The sequence below is a fragment of the Protopterus annectens genome, chromosome 4.part0, assembly GCF_019279795.1.
Source record: "Protopterus annectens isolate FY-2018-M chromosome 4.part0, PAN1.0, whole genome shotgun sequence".
Classification (NCBI taxonomy): Eukaryota; Metazoa; Chordata; order Ceratodontiformes; family Protopteridae; genus Protopterus; species Protopterus annectens.
The window spans coordinates 1,864,779,180-1,864,801,193 of record NC_056733.1 but is presented as its reverse complement, the minus strand read 5'-3'; the positions used below and the strand labels follow the sequence as shown (position 1 = coordinate 1,864,801,193).

At 41.1% G+C, this 22,014-nt stretch overlaps 1 protein-coding gene across 2 annotated transcripts in view; it reads right to left on the bottom strand.

Moving 5' to 3' along the window:
* The window catches only part of SPDL1 (spindle apparatus coiled-coil protein 1), a 1,384,944-nt gene that overhangs the window by 172,090 nt on the left and 1,190,840 nt on the right, over positions 1-22,014 (bottom strand). For both annotated transcript variants that reach the window (XM_044069534.1, XM_044069533.1), the window contains exon 11: positions 19,646-20,012. In XM_044069534.1, coding sequence (XP_043925469.1) covers positions 19,646-20,012 — 367 coding nt within the window. The remainder of the gene's footprint in view (positions 1-19,645; positions 20,013-22,014) is intronic.

Genomic DNA, 22,014 nt, shown 5'->3' with positions numbered 1-22,014 from the left:
CATTGTTTCCAGACTCTGTGAATGTTGACTCCATAAACTTTTGAGGTACCATTGAAGTTTCCTCATATGCAATCTTGCATATGGAATTAGGATGCAGGATGCCATGAAGCCCAGAGCCTGCAGAATTTGTCTCGCAGAAGACTGGGTTTTTGTTGCCATCAGTTTGAAGTAGTCAGTTGCCTTTGTTTGTATGGCATGAGGTAAGCCATCTGGGCAGTTGTATTCAAGCTTGCACCCAGGAATGTTATCTTTTGAGAGGGTACCAGTTGTGATTTCTTTTCGTTTGTGTACCCTAGGCATCTTAAAAGCCTTTTCACAAATGCCAGGTGTCGTAGTAGAGTGTCCTTGTTCCCTGCTTGAATGAGACAGTCGTCCAAGTAAGGATATATTTGTGTACTTCTTTGTCTGCAAAATGCAATTGCTGGTGCCAGGCACTTTGTAAAGACCCTGGGCACAGTAGATAAGCCAAAGGGTAGGGCAGAGAATTGGTAATGCATAAAGCCAGTCTTGAATCTGAGGTATCTTCTGCATGACTGTCTTATTGGGACATGCAGGTATGCCTCTTTTAGGTCTAAAATCACCAGCCAAGCATTCTTGCCCAGCATGGGCAGGGGCTGTTGCAAAGTCAGCATTTTGAATTTTGGAATGTCCAGGTATGTGTTCAGAATCGATAAATCCAGTATTGGCCGCCAGGGCTGGTCCTTTCTGGGTACCAAGAACAGTCCTAAGTAAAAACCTTGTCCTTTTTCCTGTTCTGGTACTGTCTGAATGGCCCCCATATCCATGAGGCACGTAACCTGTTTCTGTGCCTCTGCCCATTGATTTTTTGGCAGATCTGGCCAACCATTTGCCATTGGCAGAGTGTGGAAATGGAATCTGTATCCCTGTGATAGATGTTTAGTACCCACTTGTCCTGGGTTATTAATTGCCAATTTTGAGCAAAAAGTGCTAATTTTCCCCGTATGGGTGCTGCCAAAAGATAAGTGCTTGGTGTAAGCAGAGGGAAGTCATTGGGATTGCTTTCTGTAGGTCTGCACTTTATCTCCTCCAGATTTGGAGGTGGATGCTTCCCGTTGCTTTGACCTGTATGAATCTTGCACCTGGTATCTGGAACCCTTAAGACGTCTGGATTTGCCCCTTTGAGCTCTGTCTGACACAGGAAAGAACCAATTTTTTGTAGGCCAGTGCCTACTGAATCTTGGTGGCTGCACTTGTAAGAAGTCTAACAGTTTGCATAGACTTAGCTTTGTCTTACATTTTCTTTAAAACTTCTTCTGCCTTAATACCAAACAGAGAATCATGCTGTAAAGGTGCATCTAGCAATTTAGCTTTAACATGATCAAGCAAATTTTGTTCCTTTAACCAGGCATGCCTCCTAATCACAGATCCAGTAACTGTGGCCCTGCAGGAGGCCTCTAATGAATCAAAACCACACTGCAAAGTATGCTTTCCAACTTGTTCAGCTGCATGCAATAATTCCTGCAATTCTTTATTTTCTGCACATTCTGAAATCAACATAATTTTCTGTTTCAGCAATCTCATAACATGTTGTTGGTACTTAAGCATATGAAATTGACAGTTTAAGGCCCTGACTGCCAAGGTTGCAGATGTATAAACCTTTTTTCTCCCATCTGTCCAGTGCCCTTGAATCTCTGTCAGAGTGGGTAGGATTTTTTTTGCTGTTGAGGCCTTAACTCCCTTTGGACCCTGTGAAATAGTTTCAGGATCAGCAGCAGGGTTTCTAAAGAATTTATGTGAGTCAGGGACCCTATAATATCTGTCAGGCTTACTGGGAGCCTGAGGTAGAGAGTCAGGGGTCAAGCTCGACTCCGAAAACACATCATCCACAATGTCTAAAACAGGGGGAATGGCTAAAGGCTTGTGCTGAGGGAGAAGAAGGAAATCCCTCAGCCTCTTTTTTGATTCTGAGAAGTCTTGACTCTCCCAGTGAAAATGTTCCCTCAAAGTAGGCAAGGTTTCTCCAAATGAATAATCCTCAGGAGGAGATGCAGATGGAATAGACTTCTCAGCATCAGAATCCTCATAGGGAGGTATAGATAATTCCTGATCAGAAGAGGAATCAGAAGAAATAGAAACCTGATCTGAAGATTCATAATCAGTGTCTTGCCTAGGCCTCTGATCTGGAGGGGGATGGCTACCCCTGATCAAGGTAATAAGATATTCAGCCATTTTGATCATCTGTTTTTTAGGCATAGAGGCCTGTGCAAGTGGCTCATGCGTCATTTTTTTAGTTTTTGAAGTTGCTTTTGTCTTTGGTTTTGCAGCTGTCGGTTTGATGTACAAATGTTGAGGTCTGAATAAACCCTCAGAAGCCTGTGCCTGCTCAGCGGCTCCGGGCCCATCCAAGGGAGATGCATCCGTCGTTCCAATACCTTGTGTATCTTGCGGCATGCCGGACTCCACATGGGTGTCGGTAGAGGCCTGCGACTCAAAGGTAGCAGGTATCAGGGGCCGCGAAGGCGCCTCTCTGAATACCAGTGACTGGCTTAGGAGAAGCTTTGTCGGTTTTGGATCTCGACTGCCTTTCTCTGTCCTTTTCTTTGCGTTTATGTACTCCGGTAGTCTGATTGTTCATAGGTTCATAGGTTAGTACTAAGCTAACTGCCCTTGCGAGCCATTTTAAGCCTAGCCAGTTATCCCTTGTGAGATTCAAACACTGTACCTTCTGTTTGTAAACAAAAACACCCAACCATTAGGCCACCCTCCCAACCCCCGACATCTCTGGGTAGTTAAATATGTTTCCAAAATATGTTGATGCAAAAATATACTGACGCTTAATAGTGCGTTGGTTAAATCTAGCACAAAACCGATAGCCAGGCACATTGTGATCAGGGCCTAGGCAAGGTATACAGTATAAATGGAAATCCTTATGAGGTATTTGCTTCCCACAAGTAATACAATTAACTTTTTCTGACATCGGTAAAAAGCAAGAAAAAAAGTTTCCCCAACGGGGTACTTAGCTTTAGTGAAGACTTCGGTTATGAAACTCAAACTCGAATATTTCAGTAGTTGGCTGACCGGCACTTGCGAAATGCTTCTACTTCGGGCACCGCGCGGCAAGAAAGACTAAAGAAAATGGTGTCGGCTGCATGTTATATACCCCTGACGACCTGACGTCATGGTAGAGAAGACAGCAACCGACGCAGGACCCAAGACTTTGGAATTCAGGCCAACTGAGGGCAACCTGCCAGCAGATTACCCAAATGTAATGACTGCAGCAGTGAAACATGAACACCTGTATATGGCTCCTTGTGCATTGGGGTCTGAACTTCGGATACTCTTTTGAGATAGGTAACATTAAGAATGAAGTTTTCCAGGACAGAAATTCAAATGCAACTAAGGTGATTAGCTCAAAAGGAGGAAAGTTTGACATGGTCACTAAAGCTACGATCCCTAGCAGAAATTACAGGGAATTAGGATACGATCTGGTATAGAGTAGTTTCTTGTAGCCCATGGTGAAGGGTTTGATTCCTTCCACTAATATTTGTTTACCGGGTAATTCTGAGCAAGTCACTTAATGAGACACTGCACCAGAGTAGCCTGTGAAAAGTGATACTTAGAGTGGGCTTAACTGGTAATTAAATGAATAAACAAAATCACAAGGATGGGTATAGGTTTCATAGATGGTAGGGAATATCACTCTAAAGAAATGCTTGGATGTTGAATGGGATAAAGTAGTTCATACGGGCTTATAGGTTCACAGGTTAACAGGTTAATGACCACTGGGACCCTTATAAGCCTAGCCGTGCACCAGGATGAACTCTTGTTTTACATGGATGGGGAGCCTATTCCATATTTCAGGGATCCTTTGAGTACACATCTCTCTCTCTAGCACGTGTAATGTCACAAGCGAAGTTCAGATTATTGGATCTAGTGTTGCCTGTATCAGACTGAATACAAAGACAGAGTCTTTAAGCAATCAGTGTATGACAGGATATTTATGGCCTGAAGTCTACTGTTGAGAAACCTTTGTGGAGGACAGGCTGCAAAAACTGAAAAATGCACTTTAGTGGATTCAAAATATGGCCAATGAGGAAAAACTCTACTAAATGTCCGATAAAACATAGGTTCTAGTGGGCAGTATATTCTACATCATTACGCAGACATTTGGCCAGGTAGGATTTCTTGATAATGTGCCCTCTGCCCTCAAACCTGTACAGCATATTCTCAAATAAGTGGTCTTTAAAAGGGACAAGGCTGTGATTAACTATGCAGCATTATTCAACTTGTTACCTTTTCAGTCTGGGTGAAGCAGAGACCCCTATTTTTATGTATACAGACTGCATAGGTTTTGTCTGAGAAAGGGTACCTGAAGGGGACCAGACTGATGATCCAAGGCAGTTAATGCAGCAAAGGGAAGCCTGGGTACAAAAGTTTAAGAGTTTGCATATGTTTAGTAGTAGTGTTAAGAGTCCCTTTCATCTGGACTAGTCAGGAAAACCAGGGCCATCTCTGTCAGATACAGGCTATCAGAATTATTGCTTTTCTCCTTGTGCCTTTTGCAGCACTGCCTGGAGTAGAGGATAAGGAGCAACAAAGTTTAGTGTGTGTACATGGAATGGAGAAAGCATTCACTGCCCAAGCCCCCACATATCTATAGCACAAAATCTTTTAGCTAATTTTCTTTTGATGCAAATATGTCCATTTCTTGTACTTTCAAACTATGTAAAAATCCAAGTAGTCAGATATTTACGACACCCCACTCAAAGTCCTGGAACCATAAATATTTATCGTTAACTTGCACAAACTGGAAGAGAACAAGCAGTCTTGCCAGCAAGTTGCAGCGCTTTAGACCACAACTTGCTATCTGCCAGAAAGTTGTGGTCTGAAGCAATGCAAGTGGTTTGGAAGTGTAAACATTACCGGAGGGTGATTTCCTTTGAAATCACAGCAGCCAGTCTGCACAGTGAGTAACAATGCATTTCTCCCTGCTTACTGATGTGCCACACATCACAGTGTTATGTTACCACTTTAAATGAGCCTGAAGACCATACGGTTTTGAATACTTGCAAATGGAAATATCAAGACAAATCAGTTCTTTTAAATGTATGTGCTTTCTTAGCTGTGTGGTATTTCATTTTCCTTGCACCTTCAGTTGTCCATTTGTGAATCCTCCTCATGCAATGCCAGAGGCATCTGACATTGCATGGGGATGCAGTGTCAGAGGCATCTGTGGTTATGATCTGGGTACTATCAAGTACATTAGACAGAATTCCTGGATTGACTGCCTCTTTAGACCACCACGTAAGTGACCTCTAACTGTAGGGATTAGAAGAACAATTTCCTTCAGAGGTGATGGTGCTGGTCTCTTGCGTGTCTGAAGCAAGGAAGTATTTTCCTCATGTGCAGCCTGGCCAAGAAGCCAATTAGAATTGAGAAAGACATGTGGGCATAGTATCTTTAGGGTAGTCCTTGCTGTCAAGTGACTTCTTTGAGCCTCTGGCTAAAGAACTAACTTTAAAAAGGAACAAACGGAGGATAGGACAATCGGCTTACTTTGGTATTCAGCACCCCACTCAAGAAAGTCTTAGTAGATACTGGTGTCAGGTTGGATTAGTGTAGACTGAAAGGAAACCTCAGGATTCTCAAACAGTGTCCTGTAAGGATATGTACATTAACTCCAGACAGTGGTCCTGAATTAAACAATTATTCAGAAGGGGTAAAGGTAGATCTCCTTTTTTTCTGATGTGGATAACACCAGTACTAACCCCATGGTAAACACCATGGACAAAATGGAAAGCCCAAATGGGGAGGAAGGGGAACTGATAATATTCTTCCCCTCCTAGAAAGCAAATAAAACTGCCTGTGTTCAATTTGCAAATAGGCATCTTACATGTCAAGGGTCAACATTACTGCGTCTTGTACAGACAGAGAAAGGACAATTTCCAAGGTCAGAAAACTGAAGACCTTTTACATAGACATTTAACCCTGGACATGTAGTGTTGCACCAGTAGGCCAGTTTCCCTGGATAACCATCACTGTGGGGTAAAGAAATAGCTCTGTGGTTGTTCCTTGGCACTCAAAGGAGAAAAGGCAGATGCACACTGTCTCATCTTCAACAGCTTTGTGTGCTCCATGAAAGCTCAATGATCACAGGCATAATGGAACACAATCTTCCGTCAACACACTGCTTATAAGAAAAGTGTTTTTCAAAAAGCAACACAAACTTTAACAGCCATAAGATGGAATTTGCCTTCTGCAGGTACACAACGGTAAGCTTTACTGAGGATATCAGAGACCTTAAAATGTCAGCTATATTTGTAACAAACTTCAAAATGAAATGCATACTTGGCATCAGAATGATTTAAAAACTAGAAAGACTAATGTTACGTTTAAGTTACCTGGAAAGGATACACACTTCTCTAGGCAAAAAAGGAACTGAAGATGGTACAAGCTGCTCTGTTTTATGCCAGGTATCATAACATCCTCAGTAATGGGAATAGTTCATCTCTGCTCTGGGGGTGTCTAAAAGCTCTAGAAAGGTCAGTAAGGCAGATGTCCACTTACATCTAAATCTCCATGGATGAGTTCATGTTCATTACTATACTACATATCTATAAGCAGTAACAGTAAAAACGCAAAATGAACAAGCATAATAGACATACTCAAACAAGCAAATGACTAAAAAGATAATGGAATAAACTTAATGGTACAGTTAAAATGAAAACATGGTAAAAAGAAACTATAATGAGAAGTAACATAAAAAGCAAACTGATCAGAATGCTAAATTAATGTGTTCACTCCTCCAGTGCTGCTTATGCCATGATCTGTTGCACTCTACTTTGGTGGTCTGCCTTGTCTCAACCATGCTTACAGAGCAACAGCAGCAGCCTGCACACAATACCAATATACATCTTAATCTATGATACACAGCTGTTGTAATAAAATGGCTTAAACTGAAAAAGTTGATTTACTTGTTCAATTTGCAGCTTAGTGACACTAATTAATTTTCTTTTTTCCGCAGCAGGTAATCATTATCCTAAGTAGAAAGCAACAAGACATTTTACTCACACTCGCCAGCACTCAAAGTAATGAGTTAAATAAGTGTAGCTTAAGGGATCCTTAAAACCCTGGAGTGTGCGGTCATCCAGAAGCCACCTTAGCAGAAGGTTCCAAAGCTGTGGAACTTGAACAGAAAAGAAAAATCCCAGAAACTTCAAGACATACCCTCAGAACCACCAAGAGAGTCTCTGGGTGGCACAGTGGAAAGAACTGGCGGAACAGCAGGTTAGCAACACCCTTTTAGACAGTTAGGTTGGCTGCCAACTCATGAAGGGATAGGTATTATACAAGACTGAACAAGCAGTCAGTGCAGGCTCCACAGAACAGACAATGTGACAGACTACATACTAGTTGGTAAACTGGCAGCGGACTTTTGCACAAGCAGTAAAGTTTACAGACATGAAACCTTGTAAAGTACAGCTGTGTATACTTACCATAAATGTAGATGTTAAGAGTGTATTCACTGTTGCAGTCATCACAATTGGGTTATCTGGCTGCAGGTAGCCCTCAGCCGGCCTGAATACCAGTGTCTTGGATTCCTGCGTCGGATGCTCTCTCCTTCTATGATGTCAGGTCGTCAGGGGTATAAAACATGCAGCAGACTCCATTACATCAGTTTTTCTTGCCCCAGATGTCAGGTGCCCCCACAATGGGAAGCAACTATATGTTATTGTACATATCCATCAAAAAGCAAATACACCAGAAAACTTAAACATACCAAACAAGAAGGAAAGGTAGAGCCAAGAGAAGTCAGGGGGCTGAAGGGAGGGTAACCAGGACTGCAACAGTGAATACACCAACATCTACATTTATGGTAAGTGTACACAACTGTACTATGTTCTTCGTGTTTCACTGTTGCCGTCATCACATGTGGGTTGATTCCCAAAGCTAAGTAAGGGAGGAGGAAGTTAGAGAGCATTAGGGCCAGCTATTAAGCAAAACCAGCTCTGGATTTAGAAAAAAGAGGCATGTGGTAATGCTTGGTGAAGGTATGTACAGAGTTCCAGGTAGCAGCTTCTAGGATGTCCCTGGCAGGGACTCCTCTGAGAAAGGCTGCAGAGGTAGATGCAGCCCTGGTGGAATGTGATCTTATCCCCTGTGGGGTAGGTTTTCCATGGTGCTTGTAGCAGAAATGAATGCAATGGGCTATCCATTTGGAAATGGTTTGTTTTGAAATGGCCTTCTACTCTGCCCCTGCAACAAAGCCAACTAGCAGCTGTTCAGATTTTCTGAAAGGCTTAGTCCTGTCCAAATAAAATCTAAGTTGTCTGTGCACCTCCAGAGAGTGCAGTATTCGTTCTCCTTTGTTTTGTGGATTAGGGAAGAAAGTAGGCAAGTGAATGGACTGATTTAGGGCCACACTAGACACCACCTTGGGCATAAAGGAAGGATTGGTCCCGAGGGAAACCCTGTCCGCATGGAAGATAATGAAGGGCTCCACTGCCATAAGGGCCTGTAATTCAGACACTCTTCTTGCTGAAGTGATGGCTAGAAGGAATGCTGTTTTCCAAGAAAGGAATTTCAACTCTGCTGTTGCAGCTGGCTCAAATGGAGGGAGAGTGAGCTTTTCCAATACAAAGTTAAGGTCCCAAGGCTAGAGTAAGGGTTCTCCTGGGGGGGGGGGTCCCTCTAAGGAATTGCTTTAGCAGAGAGTGAGAGAAGAGGGGTGGCTCAGTATTATAATGAGCTGAAATGGCAGAGACATGAATTTTAACTGAGAAGGATGGGCCCTTGTGGAACACTTCTGTTAAGTAAAACACAGCTCACGACCAGAGCAATCACAAGGACCTGGAAACAGATATTGTTTTACAAAAGACTCCTTTATTGCACTTTGTATCCTCTTCAAATCCACAATTAAAAACAGCTTTACCAAAAACGAAAACAAGAAATATTGTCAAGGGCTCTCCCAGGCTTTATCAAGACAACTATAAGTGGAAAAGCACTAATAGTGTCTTGAAGTTGCGAAGAGCCAAATTATAATGGAATGTGGTTTACAAGTAGGTTGCAACTGTTTAACATCTATGAAATGGCAGTCACAACATTTATAGTAACAAGAGTTTTATAGAGATGGTTTTTCCACCAAATTGTTGTAAATAAGGTTATATGTTTTGTTATACATTTCATTATTTGGCATTATACAAGAATGTATAAATATGAAGCTATCAATGCATTTGTATACATATATATAGGTTTTTAGGAAGCTTTAGCATTTTTAGGTAAAAGGAAATTTTCTATTCAAGCGACACAATAATATAGAGAGTATTTTTATATACAGATTTTATACAGTTTTTTAAAAATATGTTTGTTTTTTAAAAAAGTATTTACATATATACATATATATTTTTTTCCTTTTTTATCAGACTTAAGAAATAATGTTTACAAAAACATATTTTAAGGTATAGCACAAGCAAGTTTAAGAATACTTCCATAACAATCTAATTTGGTTTGCATATAAACAAATAAAAACTGTTTTTAAGGAAGGTATACCATAAAACATTTATTAATTCTAAGGGCCACATAATGCTGTTAAAGTTGATGGTAGAAAGTGCAATTATAACAGGTTTTTATTGTTATTCCATAGTTATTTCTATATTTATTTTTACTAGCTTGTTAGTTTATTTTCAAGGTTTTTAAATGTTTTTAATCAACACCAATTATTAGAATTTTTTAAAACAACATCATTTGGTTGTGGTTAATAACAGAAATAAAATATAAACATAAATAATAAAAGTTAATTAAGTAATCAAGTCCAGCAATCCAATTAAGGAAGCAGGGGAATAGGCAAAAGGTATATAAAGGAAGTGCTTTTCCACTTATAGTTGTCTTGATAAAGCCTGGGAGAGCCGCTTGACAATATTTCTTGTTTTCGTTTTTGGTAAAGCTGTTTTTAATTGTGGATTTGAAGAGGATACAAAGTGCAATAAAGGAGTCTTTTGTAAAACAATATCTGTTTCCAGGTCCTTGTGATTGCTCTGGTCGTGAGCTGTGTTTTACTGGTTCATCGTGCTTTTTACTGACTTCTGTTAAGTACTTAAGAATATGAGGTAAGCTGGGCACCGCTGTGCCCATCCCCAGAGCCTGGCTCCAGGAACAGTATCTTTTCCACTTTTCAGCAAGGTATTTTCCAGTGCTAGGCCTCCTTGCCTCCAGAATGACATCTAGCACCTGCTTACTGAGGGATGCTATTGGAGAGCTCAAGGAATTAGCCAAGCTGCAAGGTTCATGGTTTGAAGCTGAGGGTGCAGAATCTGGCCCACCTGCTGGGACAGCAGGGAAGGGGTCTGAGGCAGGTGCTATGGTTCAAGCAGTGTCATACTGTGCAAGAGGGGGTACACACCAGTGCTGGCGTGGCCAGTCTGGTGCAATCAGTATTCTCCTTGGCTTGTCCTGTTTGATATTTAGTAGAACCTTCGAGAGGAGAGGCAGAGGGGGGAAAGGCATAAACAGAGAGGCTTTCCCAGGTAAAGGACAGGGCATCTACTTTCCAAGCTTGACTGTGTGGAGTCCTTGTGCAGAATTTGTCCAATTGGTAGTTCTGAGGGGAGCCAAACAGGTCTACAGTTTCCATTTTGTGGGTCCATGAGATTTCTACTTAAGTAGTCTGCCAGTGAATTTAGCTTGCCTAGCAGGAATTGAGCTTGTAGGTGCACTTGGTTGCTCAAGGCTGTGTTCCACAGAGCCATGGCTAGTCTTGCAGAGAGGGTACAAGTGGGTTCCCCCTGCATATTTATGTACCACATAACTGCGGTATTCTGTCTTTACCAATAGTTGCCCTGGAAGAATGCGGTCTTTGAAGGCTGCCAGGGAATTCTGTACAGCTAACATTGCTTTTTGGTTGATGTGCAGGTGCATCTGTCTCGGGCTCCATTTGCCCTGAATGCACTGCTCTGCCAAGTGAACCCCCCATGCATAGTCTGGTGCGTCTGTTAGGGTTTGGGCGGCAGGGGGTAGAGTGAAAGGGAGCCCCTTGTTGTGGCAGCAGGCCTCTGCCCACCAAAGGAACTCTGTCTTTATACAAGGAATCATTGATTCCAGGTCCTGAGGATGTTGACACCATAGGCTTTTTTAGATACCATTGTAGTTTCCTCATATGCAGTCTTGCATATGGAATTAGTAGAATGCAACAGGCCATGAACCCCAAGGCTTGCAGAATTTTACTTGCAGATAGCTGGGGTTTTGTGGCCAACAGTTTGAAGTAAGTTGTCAAATGAACTTGTTTCTCCAGAGTGAGGAAAACCATCTGGGAAGTTGTGTTCAAGCTTGGTCCCAGGAATACAATTTGTTGGCAGGATACTAGGTGAGATTTCTTTTCGTTTATGGTGTACCCCAGAGAGGTTAGAAGTTTCTTTACAAATGCCAGATGCAATAGCAAGTCTTGGCTTTCTGCCTGAATCAGACAATCGTCCATGTATGGGTATATCTGAATATTTCTCTGCCTGCAAAATGCAACGGCTAGAGCTAGACACTTTGTGAATACCCTGGGGCACAGTAGATAAGCCAAAGGGAAGTGCAGAGAACTGATAGTGCATGGAGCCTGCCCTGAAACGTAGGTATTTCCTGCAATATTCCCTTACTGGGATGTGCAGGTAAGCTTCCTTTAAGTCTAAGGTTGCCAACCAGGCATCTTTGCCTAGCATAGGAAGAAGCTGTTGAAGTGTTAGCATTTTGAATTTTGGGATTACCAGAAAGGTGTTTAGAATACAGAGGTCCAGGATAGGATGCCAGGAGCTATCTTTTCTGTGTACCAGGAAAAGTCTTGAATAAAAACCTTGTCCCCTTTGTTCTGCTGGGACAGGCTGAATAGCCCTGATACTTAGAATAGAGAGAACCTGCTGTTGGGCTTCTGCCCACTGATTTGGGGGTAAGTCTTGCCAACCGTTTGGGGTTGGTAGGAAGTGGAATCGGTATCCTTGGGAAACTATATTCAAAACCCATTTGTCCCGGGTAATGAGTTCCCAGTTTTTTGCATGCAGGGCGAGCTCATCTCCTAAGGGGGCAGGCAGTTGAGCAGGACTTGGGAGGGTTAAGGTTAAGTCATTGTGCCATTTTAACATAGGGGGTGGTTTACTGCTCCAGGCATTGGAAGTGGGAGCCCCCCACTGCTTAGATCTGTGCACTGTCTGAGACTGTAACCTAGGTGGTCTGCTGTTCCTGGGTTTGGACTGAGAGGGCCTGGAGGAGACTGGAAAGGACCAATTCTTTGAAGGCCAATGTCTACTAAATCTGGGAGGCTGTACTTGTAGGAAATCTTTAACAGGTTGCATAGATTTAGCTTTTTCCTCCATCCTTTTGAGGACGACTTCTGCTTTGTTGCCAAACAGGTGGTCTTGGTTTAAGGGAGCATCCAGTAATTTAGCTTTAACATGATGTGGAAAGTTTTGCTCCTTAAGCCAAGCATGCTTCTAAGTACAGACCCAGTGACAGCAGCCCTGCAATATGCTTCTAAAGAGTCAAAACCACATTGCAAAGTATGTTTACCAACTTGTTCTGCAGAATGCATTAAATCCTGTAATTATGTGTGTTCAGCACAGTCAGGAATCAACATCATTTTCTGTTTAAGTAGTCCCATAATATGCTGCTGGTACTTTAAGTTGCAGAAGTGTATACCTTCTTACCCCATCTGTCTAAGGCTCTAGAATCTCTATCAGAAGGGGTAGGATTTTTGGCAGCAGTAGCCTTAATGCCTTTTGATCCTTGGGAAATGGTCTCTGGATCCACAGTAGGATTCTTGAAGAGGAACTTGAGAGAGTCAGGTACTCTGTAATACCGGTCAGGTTTTCCAGGAGCTGGAGGTAAAGTGTCTGGGGAAAGGCTAGATTCCAAGAAAGCATCATCTACAATGTCCAGAACAGGAGGGATAGCTAAAGGCCTGCGCTAGGAAGGAGCAAGAATTCCCTAAACCTCTTTTTGGAGTCAGAGTAATCCTGGCTTTCCCAGTGGAAATGCTCCCTAAGAGTGTGCAAGGTTTCACCAAAAGAAAATTTTTCTGGAGGGGTTGCATCAGAATCCTCATAGGTAGATAAGGGCAAATCCTGGTAATCAAAAGGAACAGAAATATCAGATTCCTGATCAGAAGAATCAGAAGGAAAATCAGTTCTAGGTCTCAGAGGGGGAAGGCTGGCTTCCCCTAATTAAAGTAATAAGGTCTTCAGTCATTCTAAGCATTTGTTTTTTAGGCATTTGGGCCCGAGCATGCGGTTTGCACATCGGTTTTCTAGATGTGGTGCGAGTTTTAGGCCTGGATGAAGATGGCGTTGGTTTAAACTGCAAGTCTGTAGGCCTGAATACACCCTCAGAAGCTGGTGCCTGCACAGCGTCTCTGGACCCATCCAAGGTAGAGACATCCGCAGGCTCCATAGTCAAAGAAGCATCTTGCGGTATACCGGACTCCAAATGGGTCTCAGTAGAGGCCTGCGAATCTGAAGTAGTGGGCATCAGGGGCTGCAAAAGCGCCTGAGTACTGACGGACTGGTGACTAGCTTAACGGAAGTGTCGGCGGCAGTTTTGGACCTCGACGGTCTGTCTCTGTCTATCTCTGTTTATTTGGAAGATCGGTAGTCGGATGGCTTAACAAAGCCATTTCGGAGCACTGATACCTACTACCAAAATTATTTGCTGCAAAACTAGCCTGATGACGAATAGTTCGGGGGTTGAACAAGGCACAAAACCGACAGCGGGAGACGTCGTGGTCTGGGCCTAAGCAGGTAATGCAGTATGAATGAAAATCTTTATGAGGTATTTGCTTTCCACAGGTTAAGACAATTGTTAACTTTTACTGCCATTGGTTGGAGAAAGAAAAAAGATCCCCAACGGGGTACTTATCTTTTTTTTTGAAGACTTCGGTTCTGAAACTCGAAAACGAAAATTTCAGGAGTCTGCCAACTGGCACTTGCGAACGGCTTCGGGCAACGCATGGCAAGAAAGACTGATGTAATGGCGTCGGCTGCATGTTTTATACCCCTGACGACATGGAAGAGACAGCATCCGACACAGGAATTCAAGACTGGTATTCAGGCCAGCTGAGGGCTACCTGCAGGCAGATAACCCAAATGTGATGACTGCAACAGTGAAACATGAACATCTTAACAATTATGCCAATTGTCTCTTATTGGAAACTCTTATAACAGACACCCCAAACAAAAGTCTTTAAGGTTTTACTTTTGAGGTGATTAAGCACCAGTGAGGGATGCACTCAAGTCTACAGTAAGGGAATTCAGAGCTGATACACTCCTGATGAAAAGCACACTATAGCATTGTGTCAGCATAGTAGTGTTACTGCAGTCCTCTATTCTCCTTCTGAAGAGAAACAATGGCAGCAGACAGAGTAAACAAGGCCCATAATGGAACCCTCTAGTACAACACAGTTTAGAGATGGAAAAATTAATATCTAAAGCAACCCTCTATTAAAATCCTGAGAGAGAACAGTAAAACCACTTGAGGGCAGTTATTGTGCTACATCAGTAGTTGGTTAAACAATTAAACAGTCTACTCTTCAGTGTCAAATTCCACCATGAGCTTGGGGAACCAAAACAGAATCTCACCTCTGGTCTTAATCCGCACTTAAAATCAATAAAAAAATCCTGGTGGAAGGAGTCTCAGCACTACATCAAATGCAGAAACTAAACAGACCTTGTGTTCTTAACGTAAGAAGCAAGGTGCATATAAAGTACTTTTCTGTAAAACCTTGCTGATAAAAGGCTGGAGACTGGGTTGTGTCTGCAGAGTCCATCACAGCCCAGAGAAGGCTTACTCTGAAGTGAGATAATACAGGCTTCCCTGACATGTATGGAAAGGGACAGAAATCCAAGGGGGAGGGACAGAATCTAATATACAATGTAACCCAGAAATACCAGACATGAGATAAAAAGCTTGGTGGGATGTGGATCAAGGCCACAAGTTGTCTGATGAATAGTAGAAACTAGGGAAGCAAAGTCACTGTAATATGTCAAAGAAAAAGCCATGATCCAACAGTACCGCAGCACCATAGGCACTGCATTACACCTAACTGGAGGCAAGAATAGCCATAAAGAACTGAATGGCAAATTTATACTCGGATGAAAAGTTCCCTCTGTCAAGACAAGCTGGGATGCAGAACAACTGGATTAACTAGAAAAGCACTTCCAAGTCAGCTGGTGGAAGCAGAGATTTCATGAAAAGGAAATCTGCCTCATTATGGATGATCTCCAGTTAACGAGCAACCTAAGGCTTACATAAATTAAATGTATCCAGTAGTAGGCATGATGTTTACAAGTACCTCTCTTTTTAGCCCAGACTTACAAAGAAAATTAAACACGGTCATACAAAGGGCTCACAAGCTAGGAGCGTGACTGCGCAAAGACAAAATGGGACAATAGAATCCTAAAAGGAAAAAAAGAGAGTTATGGTCAGAGCTGGCCCATTTACTTCATTAGTACGGAGCTCTACAAAAGTACTTTTTTCTTGCTCCCTGCCTCAACAATCATCAGGCTACCCTCCCCTCTGTTTGCTTAAAGCAGCCCATATGATCCCCTGGGAAGACACAGCCCTATGGAGAATTTGTTCCAGTGGACAACAAAACTATCACTCACCTGTTTTTTTTTTTTTTTTTTTTTTTTAAAAGACTCTAAGGCTTTTAACACATGCCATACATGCCCAGTATGGAGGGCAAGTCACTCACTCATTTGACTAATGCCTCAGAACTGCCTACTCTCCTTGAAGCCAGCACTTCTGTGGGATGCCTATTCTCCACTAAAATATTACAGTGGGAGTGAGTTCAGATGCATGAAACCTCCCCCAAAGACAAGTGAGCCTGTATAGCCACATCACCCCCTCCACTCCCCCATGCTAGGTTCAACAGCATCTCAATATGCTTTTGAAATCAGTTCATTGGATGATAGTCAATGCTACTCTATTATGCCAAAAGAGTTGGCTGTTGAACTGAGAGAAGCTAATGGAGAACAGGGCAAAGAGCCACATGGATTAAACTGCAGCAGTAAGCCTTACAATGAGGCTCTACAAGTCAATTAGCCCAAAAGCAGTGGCAAAGAAAGCCATGAAGAGAATCCTGGGGAAAGGCAGGGTGCTTACCTTAAGTCAAAAGCCGCCATGCGTTCACTCATACTTAAAAGTGCTTAAATCTAACAGCTGTACAATCATATAAAAATATATTACACTATCTACGATACATATATATATATATATATATATATATACATATATATATATATATATATATACACACACACACACACACACACACACACACACACACACACACACACACACACACACACACACACACACACACACAGAGTAAACAATGGGACAAGTCAAACAAATTCAAACAATCCAATGATGGAAGGGACAGATTAGTTAAAATCAGAAGTTAAATACTACATCTAACAGGAACCTCTTGAAACTACTGACTGTGGGTAGCCCGCATGCCACAACAGATTAGATTCTAAAAGTTAAGGGCCTCAAAAGCAAAACACCTCCAGAGCTGCACCCTTGAAACTACAAGCAGCCTAAGAGGAGGGAAAAATTTGTATAAGAAGGGTACTATGGAACCAGAAGCACTCAGATGGAAAAATCTCATGTCAGGTAAGGTCAGATAGACCAGAATCAGAAGCTTATAAGTGACATGTTACTGTAGCAAAGGGCAGTACAGACTCAGACTACTGCACTGTCTGTGATGGTAACAAGCAGCACCATTTAGTAATGAGTATGTAGAGTACTGTACCCGTTTTAATCTGCTAGGTACAAACAGATGCAGCAATCCAGGCGAGAAGAAATGGCAGAAAAAATGGTGCTTAATACAGCCAATAACATAAGGAGGAAACAAGAGGACTTTACTGCTGACACCTGAGGCTCGGGAGTCAGTATTTCCAGGAGGATTACCCTAATAGGCACAGTTGACTAAAAAGTCTGCCTTGTTACCTCCACAAACTGTACAGGAATTTAAAACTGAAGCAATTGGGTCCTGGAGATTAGAGATAACTGCCATAACAATATAGCCTTTGAAGTGCTGAGCTTAAGTTTGCTAACGGTGTCTAGACCATCTGATAAGGAATTCAAAACAGACACTGAATTCCGAGGAAAGGGAAATAAATCTGAGTCATCATTGTAACAAAGGCAGTATAAATCTTCCCTTTGAATAAATTCTGAAAGAAACCATGACAGTGAACAATTCAAGATTCTAGACAGAAGTTTTGAGGTGATCCACAGTATTAAGACGACGAGTAAACAGCAGAGTTCACACACTCAGATTGACTGGAAAGGTAGAAAAATTATTTCAGGACCACAGATGAAATACAGCATTATATGTGAACTAATCTCATGCAATACAGAGGTCACAAAGTCCTATGCTTTATCCAAAATCTGAACTGGACCTAACAGTTGATGTGATCTTTGAGAAAGGAATCTAGCTGCAGATATCTTACCTTTTCCAGACTCTTATTTATAAATTGGTTCATGTCTAAAAAGTCAGTCATACCAGATCCAGTTTTATGACAAGAAATTAAGTTACCCTGTCAGGGGAGTGCTAAGCAGACATGGCCTAACTGGGTTTCCACAAGCCCACTAACTCAGTCCTACAATGATAGCCGACAGGAAAGACTAGACGAGCATCATTATTGTTTACTGTGTGTCAGACATACCCAAGGAAACTGAAAACTGGATTAACCTCTTCAGTGATGACAAAATTATGTGGAGAAATGCAGGATGAGAAACAAGTTAAAGAAATGGTTTGCAAAGGCTGATCAAGTGTGTTGAATGGTGGAAGTTGAGGTTCACTGCTGGTAAATTTGAAGCGCTACTCCTGGGTCACGGCAAGTCCGGTGGGACATAACTGCAGGGAGTAGAAAATTGATGGTAACGGGATGAAATTACTTTCCTATACAGCTTCTATTTAGTATTTAAGATTTAGAACTGTTCAAAAATGTTTCCTCTGCTAGCTTCCTAAGCTACTAGTCCACCTATATCAGTCATACGTGTAAACGTTGAACTCTAATAAATCTACATTCCACATTTTAAAGTTTGCTTAAGTTCTGTTGTTTGGAATGCCTCCATCAGCTAAAATACCACACTGAAAAATTTCTCACCACTAAAACCATCAAATAATAATAAAAAAAAAAAAAATTACTCACACAGATACAGTCTATATACATACATACACATATACGTACATGGGATACACGTTCTGCTCACAACTCTGTAGTACTTAAACTATACTTCAAAATGGCCCAAGGAAACTGTTTTAACAGAATGATTTTTAAACTTTAGATAAGAATTCTTATTCGTACAATGCACTAAGTCGGAGGAGGGGTATTTCTGAAAAACCCACCTCAAGGCCACCCGATTGATTCACTTACAGTAGCAGAATTCAGAACTAATGCTACTTTCAGATCTCTGGGGGGAAAAGTTATTCTATGGTTTGTATCATTTGTTGCCTTTTAAAACATGCTGCAATAAGCCCTTTCTTTTTCAGCTACAAACAGTGCTTAAACTACTTTTTGAAAAGTAAAACAGTTAGCTGCAAGGACTACTACTGCACCCACTCCATCACCTAGAACTGTTACAGTTTCTAACACTCCAACCCTGGCTGTTCTTCCAGCTGTGAATAAAAATACACACCAACAGGCTCTAAATTCATAACAACTTGACAAATTTATGGACCAGGTCAGATAAAGTTAGCACGAGTATTGACACCTGATCATTTGGTCCTTTAATGGACACAAAAATGGTCAGGGAAAGAAATTCCTAATATACTATAAGACATCACCCAAACCTAACAGGATGGGCATCAAGAAAGGTGAACAAATGGTGGATAAAGTCATGGCTTATTTAAATACAGCAGTTTATGGACAATGTGGATGGCAAAATTAAAATATGAAAAATTTGGGTCTGGGGTACAGGTGCCCTTTAGGTGAATTAACATCTACAAACTCAACTAAAACCAGTGTTAGTAAATTTTCTTGAACGGTATCTATTTAGCTAAAAACTAAGAAAGAAAAAGTATAGTACAATAGTCAAGAAGAATGAAAAGGACTTCCCCTTTGAAATACACCTTACTAAAAACACACACAAATCTGACAGGCAGTGTATTTTCAAACACGAAGAGTCACATGCACACCTTTGCTTACCTGTATTAATAGTTTTTTCTTCTGTGGAATTAAGATGCAATTTAGTGGCTAATATTAGAGGAGTGAATTTGTTTTATATTACAATATTGGCAACAAAAATTTAGTGATTTGTGAAATGAGCTCTGCTTCAGTTTTAGCTGTACTCTGTAACTCATGCATGCAGAACCACCACCTTTGTGGAGTTGCGTCAGTAATGCCATGCCTGAAAACCTGCAGACAAACAGCGAGTGCTTAAGTGCCAGAGTTACCGCCACATGAAAAGATAAATTTATGGAATAAAAGAAAAAAAATTTAACACTGGTATTCTGAATCAAGTTTCTTTAGAACCAGTTAGCCTCCGAAAAGGCTTTGGAAGTGCTAGTCTTGGCAAGCGGCACCAAGGTATAATACTGGTCACAAAACTTAAGAAAAAACATAACAAGCAAAAAGCATAGTTCATGCAGGAATATAGAAGAGATGCAGGTGTGCCATGGCTGCCTTGTGCATATCGATATGACACTGACCTGGAACAACTGGAAAGTGCATTGCTGTTACTTTGGTTCCTTTCAGTGAGGACGGGTATATCCTTGGTTTCTTCTTTTATCCTGACACGCTTTTTCTCAACAGGCTGTTCAGTTAAAGACTCCTCTTTTTTTGCTGGAAGTGAAGAACCTGAAGTTTGCTGTAGAGATAAAGATTCAGGAAAGGCAGGAACAACATGGTTTTCAGCAGAATTCTCGAGAGATATTTTTGTTTTTCTTTCCACTGCTTGATCTGGTCCAGAAGGCTCTGAAGAATTCAGTTTAGTTATGGTTAGTTCTGTCTCTGCAGAAGGAATATCCACAGGAAATTTTTCTCTTCTACGTTTCTGGCATCGACTTTTACCCATTTCTAAAGAACGGGGAAAACGAATATGAACAAAGTAAAGCAAATATTCTTAAGCATGTGTTCTCCATACAGCTCACATTAACCATCAGCTTTTAAGTTGCACTTCTGCCCCAGTTAATAGCAATGCATGCTACTGAAAAAAAAAAACTGTCTTAAGAAGACATCCATTATATATTACAGTGCTGCTAGTGAAGAGCTTCTAAAATCTATTTGAGATGCTTTCTGTATTATAAACCACTGCTGAATAACCTTGAATCAATACAACCACTCCAAATGTTAAAACAGCTAAAAACTGCTGAAATCAGTACAATACTCCAGTGAAAGAGCACATCGTACACTGCCTATTCCACAGCACTATGAATTTTTCAGCCAATTTCCAATTACATCTGAATGCAGAACAGGCTATTGGTCTCTCTGACAGAATACTAGCACACAAAAAGCAAACTTTATACTTTACTGTGAACAGAACATACAGAGCCTTATCTTAAAATATTTTCTTACATAAAATGTATTTATTTTATTTACTTACAATTTGTTGACTAGTCAAGTCCACTGGGCCAAAAAGAACCCTTTTTCAATGGAGGCCGGGGAGAAAAGCTCCACATACAGTATTACAATATTAGATAATACAAAAATAGCAAGATGAAAAAGACTGACTTGACAAATAATAAAACGCATTATATGACATTCCATAACAGAAATTATGGGATTACATGGAATACAATGGTCTACTGCAGACTAAGTCAAGTCTTACAAATGGAGTGAATTCTGAGTAGTTCATATAAGTGGTGGAAGCGAGTTCCATTTACGAGTTAGAGAAAACAACAGTTGTCCTAGACTATGTATGGGTTTATAAACCAAGGAGATTTTGGTTTTTAAATCTGAGTGATCTTCCAGGAAGATGAAGACTGAAAATAGAAGAGAGGGAAGGACACTTAGAGGGATTAAAGAATAGTTGATACATGGTGCAAAGTTGAATATAAAAGAGATAGTTAGGAAGTTCTAGCCAATTTAAGGAGTGAAGGGAATCACAGTAGTGAGATGAGGATTTGGAACCAGTAGCAAACTTAGAGATTGTATTGTAGCAAGATGCAAGCTTTGCCTTCAGAGAGGAATGAATGTTAGTAAGGAGAGGAGCTCCATACACAAGAGAGGGATGTAGGTAAGTAATAGCAAGGGTATGTTTAATTGAAGGAGTGAGAAACAGATTATGCCAATACAAAGTTCCAAGCTTTTGATGGGTTTTCTTGATATTAGTTTGCAGATGAATGTCAAACTTTAAGTGTTCAATTATAACACCAAGAAGCTTGGTATGAGGAACTATTATAATGGGGATCTTATTTTGGGTGACTATCAAGGAGGAGGTATTGTCAATTTTAGTGCGTCTTGATGGAGTGAATCTCATGATCTCAAGTTTATGGATGGATTGAAAGATAGGCGATTTAACATCCAAGACTCAGTATTAACAAAAGGCATTTTGAGTTACTTGCATGAGGTTTGTGAGGGATTTGGAAGAACAGATGAGTCATCAGCACATTGGACAAGTTTCACTTTTCGTATACAATCCTGGAAATTATTAATAAAAATATTAAATAGTAGGGGACCAAGAATAGAACCTTGGGGTACTGCTGTGGGAGTAAGGAAGGAAGAGATGGAATTTTTCCACTTGACAGCTTGATATCTATTTGAAAGATAACTCTAAAACCAAGTGATCAAAGAGGGAGACAGGTTGAGTAGAGAGAGAGAGCTGAGAAAGAAGTAAATGAGAAATAGTATCACAAGCTTTAAATAAGTCTAGGAAAAGGAAGATACATTATTACGCGAGTCAAGAGCATGGTTAATATCATCAAGAAATAAAGAAGGGCAGTGGTAGTGCTCTGACCAGGTCTAAATCCATGCTGTGTAGGGGTTAATAAATGATTGTCCAGAAGGTAAGGTAGAAGTTGCAAGTGAATACATTTTTCCAGAATCTTACAGATTGAGGAGAGAAAAGCTATAGGATGAG